Source organism: Pagrus pagrus, assembly GCF_965226575.1.
Source record: "Pagrus pagrus genome assembly, chromosome: 4".
Lineage (NCBI taxonomy): Eukaryota > Metazoa > Chordata > Actinopteri > Spariformes > Sparidae > Pagrus > Pagrus pagrus.
Window position 1 is genome coordinate 19,988,075 of NC_140188.1, and position 8,685 is coordinate 19,996,759.

Here is an 8,685-nt window from a genome sequence, read left to right on the forward strand (position 1 = left end):
ACTTGTTTCTATCTCACTGGGACCTATCCTGGTTAAATAAAGCTTAAAACAAAATGAAAAATAAAATATCATGACATTGTTCCTGGTTTGGTCCAACCAGAGACCTCCGACCCTCCCCAAAATCATTTCTTCCACATGCTCACTGTCAAACAAAGGCCCAAAATAACTGAAGAAGCACTCAAGAGAAAAATAAATCTCCTTTGTTGTGCTAAAGTGGTGTCTTAGTCCATATATGGCTACAAGAACCGACCATGTGTGGACGCTAAATAGATGTTTGCTGTTGCTATGTTGTCAGCAGTTAACGTCTGTTTCTTTCACAGGGTGATTTGGGGGGGTAATAAAGGGTGTTGCATTGTTAAAGCCAAAAATTTAACGTTAACATGCTTTTTTTTCCTTTTTTTAGTGGAAAAACTATGTGTACATACGACAATTTGTCTCCCTGCATCTCCTCGTTAAAGCTGAACGAGTCATCCAGTGCTTGTAAATGCCTGAGCAGCTCAGCCAGGATAATGAGGATGATGGAGCCTGCGGGAGGCAGCTTCACGGGTGTCTGGCGGCACTTAGTGGTGAGCGCGTGCTACTGAGAGACTTCACGTCAGCCCGCAGCACCGAGGTCGCAGAGACAAAAGGCATTCACGGCATTCGTGTGAGACTCGAGTCTGTCGGGCAAATGTGGCACATTACTGCAAATACTGCTAATAATCCCGCTGCTATTCGGTGACACACGAGCATTAATGGAGCCTGTTTACAAACACATGTAAACACTTAGGCCTGCCAACATGGCTGAGTGATGTAATGGAAAGTATGAATGCACCGGGGGTCTGCTGTCTCACCAGGAATAGAGGGCAAAGTGTGAAGCAGCAGTCGCAGCACGTCGTCAGAGTGTGTCATGTTTGGCTTCAGAAACAACGGTGCCGTGAGAAATGTGAGAAATTCTTCTTTAAAGATGATTCCTCATTAATTACCAGTGGTGGATTGCAACTAAATGTTTTTACTAAAAAATTGAGGTACTTTGCCACTTTCTACTAGGACTACACTTTTACTTTTAACACGGGAATACTTTACAAATCAAGATTTTCTTTTATATAATGTTTAACAGTTAATAGTTCTCAGTACGCCTGAAATGATCAATCAATTAATCGACTCGTTCCTTTTAAAATGTTTTTAAATGTATTTTTAATAATGTCGAGGTTTTGAACTGATGGTTTGACAAAGCAAACCATGTTGAAGGCGTCACTTTGGGCTCTGGGTGACTAGAATTTTTAACAAACTTGATGATCAATTGATTAATGGAAGAATAATCATGTACAGTTCACATAAAGTATTTTCACAGTGTGGTATTAGTACTTCCTCCACCACTGTTAGTAAAGAAATACATTCAGATTAAGGTACCTGAGGTGCTTCATGCAGTTTTGTACCAGGCACTTAAAGATATTAAAGGTCCAGTGTGTAGGATTTAGGGGGAAGTATGGACTATAATATTCATAATTAGGTTTTCATTATATGTGAAGTGTATAATGACTTGAAACTAAGAATTATGTTTTCATTATCTCAGCATGAGCATTTTGTATCTGCAGAGGGAGCGGCTCCTCCACCATGTTTCTACAGTAGCCCAGAAAGGACAGACCAAACTCTAGAGAGGGGCCATCACTAGATGCCACTAAATCCTTCTCACTGGACGTTTAAATTAAAGGACTTCTGTGTATCTTCAAGTATTCAAAAGGAAAAATGTTTTCCTAGTTGCACATATTGACGAGTAGATAGAAGGCTTACAAAATGGCGCACATCTTGGACGCCCACACAGCCTCAGGGCTGCTCAGACCAGGGTCGTTCAGCTCGTCAAACACGCCGCTGTCGATCATCTCCTTCTGCCACTTGACGGCGACTGCGCCTGTGCTGAACTCCTTGAAGAATTTCTCATCTTTAACATCGAACGTGACGTCCTCATCCTCCGAGGTGTCTCTGAACTTGTCCATGTTGTTGGCGTAGACCACGTTGGATTTTGGCACCCAGGGGGCCTCCACCAGCCCGGCCTCCAGACGGTGGAAATTAATGTTCTTGAAAAAAACGTGATTTCGTGGGTCCTCGTTGCTGGTGTTAGAAAGACACAACATGTGTTTAATGTTTGAATTACACATTTTCTTGACGGATGATTTATTCCTTGACGTCTACACCAGCTAACCTCATTTCACAAACTACTGTATGTGCTGGAGAAAATTGGAGTTTGTACTCACCGGGACCCGAGGCGATACTGCGCCTTCTTCCTGAGAAAGCAGCGGATGATATCTTTGCTGGGAGCATCAAAGCATTTGTGTTCAAACTTGACGTCTTCCTCCAGAGTGCGACGGGTCACCTCCTCTTTCTGCACCTTTTCTCTGAAGTCTTTAAAAGGCAAGCGGGCGGCCACCATCTCGTACATGCTGCAGCCCAGAGCCCACCAGTCCACACACGTGCTGTAGCTGTCCTGCCTCAGGATCTCAGGGGCCATGTAACCCGTCGTACCAGCCTGACAACACAGACGCGGGGGGAGACTGTGTGAGAGACACTTTAAAGAGACGTAAGTCTTCTGGGTTTCATTTCAACAGTACTTGTTAAGGCTTGGTTAAATTCTGGGTTAACGCTCAGGGTGGGAAACCAGAATGCTGCGATAATGTAACGTCTTCCAGGTTACAAGTCATATAAATGTCGGTAATGTGACAAACTGTTGTTTTTTTACAGCTTCCCAATTGATCAGTAACTGAAAAGATGATGGATGGTGAACATGTGGAGCAGGGACGTAGCCAGGACTTTATAAATACTGAGGTCCTGCCCCCCCAGCCCAGCCCCACATCAGGAACATTATGAAGACTGTAGTGTAAATCTGTGCATCTCTCTGCATTTTGACAGGACCAATAATCGCTTAGGAAATAATATCAGTGCCAGTAAATCGATGAAAACTGGACTCAAATTCTAACAGAAGAAAAAGAAAAGTAACAAATATGGCCAACTTTGACTTAAATGTATTAAACTTATTTCTACGCTAAAAATAACTTATTAACATGAGTAACACTATAATAATCATTGATAAATTATACATTTATAGATAATTCAATTTATTTAAGTAATTGTAAAGGTTAAAAACATCAGCGGCAACTCATCCAAATAATGTTTGTAAATGAACTACACAGTATTTATTAACCATTTACAAAGTATTATGATTAATCGCAACTTTCCAATAAACAATTGCTAATAGTCTATATAGCATTTCATTGCTAGTTGACAGTTAAATAACTGTTAGATAAAGTTTAGTTAACTATAAATATGCCATTATTATATAATATAGAATTGTTTATTTTAATAACATAACAGATATTATAAAGTCTTACAATAAATATATATGTATTAAAATATCAGAGATCCAGAAAAAATACCGAGGACATGACCTCAGTGTCCTCAGCAGCTATGACCCTGATTTTGAGGCACACTCGGTCATATTTCAGGGTAAAACATATTTGATCACTTGTTTGCTGATGTTAGCGTTCAACAACTGCCTGATGTGTTAATTATTCTGTATGATGTCAGAGGAAAATGGCTACCATATCACTGTGATCCATGGTCCCTGAGCTACAAGCTAACTGTGGTACAAATAAAGAGATATATATGTATGCTAGCAGTGGTGCACTCAGGATGTTTGAGGGGCAGGGGCGAAAAACATTAAAAGAGCACCAGCTGTATGCAGGAGGGGGCACTAAATCATGTCTTATCTACCATAGGGGCATCAACAAGGGCGTAGAGTGGTGTAGGGAAGATGTATTTTTGTAGGCCAACCCAGAAGTACACTGCCCTGGTCCCCTGGATTTTGGATTTGAACACAAGTTTATGACACTTATTAAATTAAATTGCTAGAAGTAAAAAGCTAATGTCAGGCTACAAACAGACTACATTGCCGTCGCGACATGTAAACGTCACAACCACTAAGCATCTAACTATGCAATTAATTTCTGTGTACTGACTGTGAATGTACCGACTCATATCCTCGTACTGACTCATGTCTGGTGTTAGTAAAGCAAAGATCAAGCAGCTGATGCTAAGGGCACCGGTCAGTCTTCCGTACATTTCCCAGCCATCCAGCTGGGGATGAGGTCACTCCCCCCTTAATCAGATTAATTTGGGTCAAACAGGGTTTGGTCTCCTGTGATGTTGGACAGGACATTATATCTATTCCTGGTAAGCTACTTGTGGTGGGTGGTCAACAAAGGCGATTGTAATGGCATTAAAAAGCGAGCAAAGATAGACCCTGGAGGGAACTAACCAAGCTCCTCTCCTATAGGTGTGTGAACATAGATTATGTTGAGTAGCACAGTCCACAGGGTGCATGTCATCTGTCTGACATGTAGGTCAGTCTAGGGACGGGTCACCTCACTAACCTTCTGACAGATCATTTTGCCCTTTGGCAGCTCCACAGCTAATCCGAGGTCTGACAGCCGACACTGTCCTTTAGCATCCAGCAACACGTTCTCAGGCTTCATATCCCGGTACACAATGTCCATAGAGTGCAGGTGGAGTATCCCCGTGGTTATCTGGGCCGTGTAGTAAACAACCCGCTCCATACGTATACCCCGCTCCCCGAGCTCGTAGATATGGAACCTGAGATCTCCTCCGTTCATAAGGTCCATGATCAGGCACAGGTGGGTCTTGTTGTCGTAAGCGTACGCCAGGTTTACGATGAAGAGGCTGTCCACCTTCTCCAGGATCTTCTTCTCCAGAAGAGCAAACCTCTCACCAGCTTTCTTCTTCAAGCGCCTCTTATCTAGCTTCTTGCAGGCGTACATCTGGCCTGTGTACTTCACCTGAACGGCACAAACCTGCAAGACAGAGCGACATCGCTTTGAGCATCCACCGTGTCACCCTGAAATATGTTGACAAAAGCTAAAACATGACGGAAGAGGAGCAAAGATGTGCTCCCAGTGGAAGTCCATCAATCAATATTAAAGTCGAGATGCTGAGATTTCTGGTACTTACCTCGCCAAAGCCACCTTTTCCCAAAGTCCTAAACTCATAAAAGTATTTGCTGGTGATCTTCTGCTTCTCGAACTCCTTCCACTGCAAGAACCTGTAGAAAAGGGGGCTTTTTAGATACGCCGCGAAAGGTTTCCCCCTCAGGAAGTCCCTCGTGGCTTCTTTTATCTGGTCCATCGTCACCTCATCGAAGTTCTTCTCTGATAAGTTCCTGCATTTTTCAGCCGCCTCTCCCGTGAGGTAGGAGAGAAAACTCTTGGACTCAGGCCGACAGAACTTAGCGACGATTCTCTGTTTTGCTTTCTGTCTGGTTTCGTCTTCGGCAAAGCTCCACCTGCTCAGCTCCTCCAGGAACTCAGTGGCTGCCACAGACTGCGGGTCAGAGGCCAGGAGGAACTGCTGGAACAACTTCCTCCCAATAGGCTGCCGCTCACACAGTGACTCGTACTTATTCCCCACTGCCAGCTGGAGAGCGGACGACTTCTTTGGTTTCGGCAGCGTCAGGGAGAGTCTCTGCTTCCTCAGCTCACTGCGGTCCACATGCTGAGCCTTCAGGTAGGCTGTGTTGGCTACCAGGGTGTCCAGTCCCACCAGGTCACCCACACTGGATGTATCCTGTGACATACCTGGGCCCGATCAGCTACATACCTACAGTTCACCTGTCTGCAGGTTCCAGGCACAAGTGAGCGCCTCAAGCACTTACATCCTGGACATCCTCCCCCTCTTGTGCTGCGTCTCCTGGAGCATTAAAAGCACCACAGTCCTTAGGGATTTGTTGCGAGCTAAGTATCTTTGCACGCTTATTCGTAGACGGCACCAAGAGAAAGCAACTTATGTGGTTTGAACTTAAGAGGCTTTAGGCCCGTCTATTTTTAGAAGATGCACAGTGCTTGTGTGCAGTAATTGGGATGCCAGCATGATGAGGTGGCAGATCCTGACCTGAACAAGTTATGGTTGATTTTAGCTCGTTAAGAGATAAAGAAGCCACTGCGAGAGCTGTGTGTGTTATATGTGAAGTGTGCATCAAAGTAGGCACACGTCATTGTTTATTGTAGGAGAAACAATGAAGACTTTACTAAATTAACCCTAATTGGTTTAGTGGGCAGCCTAAGAAATTAATTTTCTTGAGCTGTTGGTGGAGTGACGGCATTCAATACTGGGGGAGGCTCTGGATCAGGTAGAAGTGTCCTTGTCCTCGATGTGTTGAAGTGTCCTTGGGCCAGATACTGAACCCTGACTTGCTCCTGATTGCTGTTCCAGTCATGTGAGTGGTTGTGTTAATGACGAAGCGAAAAAATATTGTTAGTGCTTTGGTTAGGAAGCACTGTGTCAGCACCTTTAAGCTTTAGTCGCACAGAAGTGGACACGGTTTCATCTAAAGTAGGTTGGAAAAACTATTGACTCCATCATTGCATTCCTGTGACACTGTTGGACTCATTATGGACAGTTTAAAAACAGGTGTTAAAGTCAAACCAGCAGAAACATATCGCACTTTTACTCCATTCATTCTTCTTCCTTTTCAAGATCTGCTCCTTACAAGACCCAAAAAGCTAATTAGTGATGTGCAGCTTCCTCTGGAGCCTTTTCCTCCTCATGCAGTCCACTCCAAGACCTCTGAACACACTTTAATGTATTAACAAGTATTATTGGAAGTTTGTCTAAGTAGCATCTGACTCATGTCAAGGTCGAGCTAAATGTAGTGGAGTGAAAAAAAATAATACAGCATCTCCTTCTGGTGTCGTGGAAAAGAAATACTCAAGTACAAGTACTTTAAATGTGTACTTAAGTACAGTACATGAGTAAATGTTCTTAGTTACAAACCACCACTGCTGCTGTGATCAGGTTAAGCAGCAAACTGGAACAAGCCCAGACTTGGCATACATGTATAACAAGTGCCAGAGGTTAGCATGGCCGGCCTCCAGGTAGTTCACTTGGACTGCCAAAGTACTTACGGCTGTAAGGTGACTTAAGGATTTTAACTGGACGTTTCCATGTTCAGGGATTGTTTGGTGATCCACAGATTATGTTCAGGAGCTAACTCATACTCTGAGCCCCCGTCTACAGGGCTACAACACGGACCCTCTCATATGTTAATACCAGGAAGTTATCTAAAATGGTTTGATTGAAAGAAGTACATGTTTACAGCTATACACAATTCTTTATTTTTAAAAAGACAGTCACATATTCAAGGTGTGCTGAACACCACCACAGTACACTAATGTAAAGCTAACATGTGACCAAACACTGCAAGGAGGTTCATGCTTCTCTTAATATGTCCACACACATCGACCCCTTGGTTGACCGACGCGTCCTCGATGCTTCAAATTTATCCACCGTCCTCCTTCGACCAGGACTACTGGAACATGCAATCATAAGTAGGAGGGCAGTCGTCGATGTCGAGTGGCTCTGCACGGGACGTTGCAGTGATCACTGTCAAGTCTTGTCACCACTTTTGGGTGCATACACAGGTGTCGTCCGAGGATCAGAACGCCTGGCACCGGAGCTTATTTGCCGATTCTCTGCACCACCCAGTCCTGCTGGCAGAGCGGGCAGCGGTTGTTCTGCTTCACCCAGAGGGACATGCAGCAGTTGTGGAAGGAGTGGTTGCACTCGCCCCACACGACTGGAAGAAGATGAGGACAGAGGGAGAGTCAGTGAATGAGTATCAGAAGGAGCACTTTATTATTTATCAGCTGAGGTTTTACAGAATACAAAAGTACAACCTTAATTCCTTTAATGATGAATAAAACTGATTTATCTTTAGTTTGTCAGTGACATTTAATCATGCCTTAAGATCTCTGAAGACACTATATGCACATCAATCTGGATAGAGTCAGTGATTTACAGTGCATATATCCAGTAAATCTTCTTATGTCACTCTGTGGAGGGTCATTCATACTGCATGTAGTACTAGATTATTTTACACCGCTTTTTACTTATGATTTTAGTTGCATTATGATTACTTGCTCTGCAGATGGCTCTTTAAATTAAATAAATCTGTTGACAGGTCATTTTCAAACATTCACCCAACACCATGTTAACTAAATAATATGTTTTTTTGACTTAGCTTACATGAAAGGACTTATTTAAAAACCCTTCCTCTGTCATTAGCTGGCTTGGTCGGCTTATTTGACAGCTATATAGCTAAAGCTAATGTTAGCTTCTTGGATTAACCTGCTCACTTGTCGGTGGCTCGACGCTTTTATAACGTTTAATTACTTACCAACACAGTCCTCCTGTTTGTTTTCCGCCTGGCACCGGAGACAAGCGTCTGCAAACCAACACAGAGACATGTTACAGTGGCACTCTGACAGCGACCTCTGGTATCAATGCAAATATTAGCCACCTTAGCTACATTAGCCGGTGTCCCAGCTAAGCTAGCTAGCCGGCTAACTAACACCGTCTGTTCCTCGGACTCACCCATCACTTGTACCCGACAAATGGCACAGGTGTCGCACTCCACGTCCCAGCTCCACATGGCGACAGCGTTCCACTTCTTCAGGGAAAACATCTTGTCCCCGCTGGACTTGGAGCCTGAGGAAGTGTTGTGAGAGAGGACTAAACCCGGCTCGTCACCGTCATCCATCTCTGCTGCGCTGTATCTAAGGCAACGCTAGCCGGGGCTAGCTTAACGGCTAAACAAAATGGACGAAGCTCTTGAGCAACGCTAATGCTAACGCTAGCTGG

At 43.9% G+C, this 8,685-nt stretch overlaps 2 protein-coding genes across 2 annotated transcripts; both read right to left on the minus strand.

Moving 5' to 3' along the window:
• Positions 1 to 1,769: 1,769 nt before the first annotated feature.
• On the minus strand, positions 1,770 to 5,622 carry LOC311256195 (rhodopsin kinase grk7-b-like; the record flags this gene model as incomplete). Its single annotated transcript, XM_084351044.1, has 4 exons — positions 1,770 to 2,091; positions 2,235 to 2,506; positions 4,407 to 4,844; positions 5,002 to 5,622. 4 exons carry the CDS (start codon positions 5,620 to 5,622, stop codon positions 1,770 to 1,772), a joined length of 1,653 nt encoding a protein of 550 aa, XP_084207170.1.
• A 1,514-nt stretch (positions 5,623 to 7,136) lies between these two features.
• rnf7 (ring finger protein 7) lies at positions 7,137 to 8,665 on the minus strand. Its single transcript, XM_084350754.1, has 3 exons — positions 8,419 to 8,665; positions 8,222 to 8,269; positions 7,137 to 7,621 (listed from the first exon to the last, which is right to left on the minus strand). The coding sequence occupies exons 1-3, from the start codon at positions 8,582 to 8,584 to the stop codon at positions 7,503 to 7,505; spliced, it is 333 nt and encodes a 110-aa protein (XP_084206880.1). The 5' UTR covers positions 8,585 to 8,665; the 3' UTR covers positions 7,137 to 7,502.
• Positions 8,666 to 8,685: the final 20 nt, after the last annotated feature.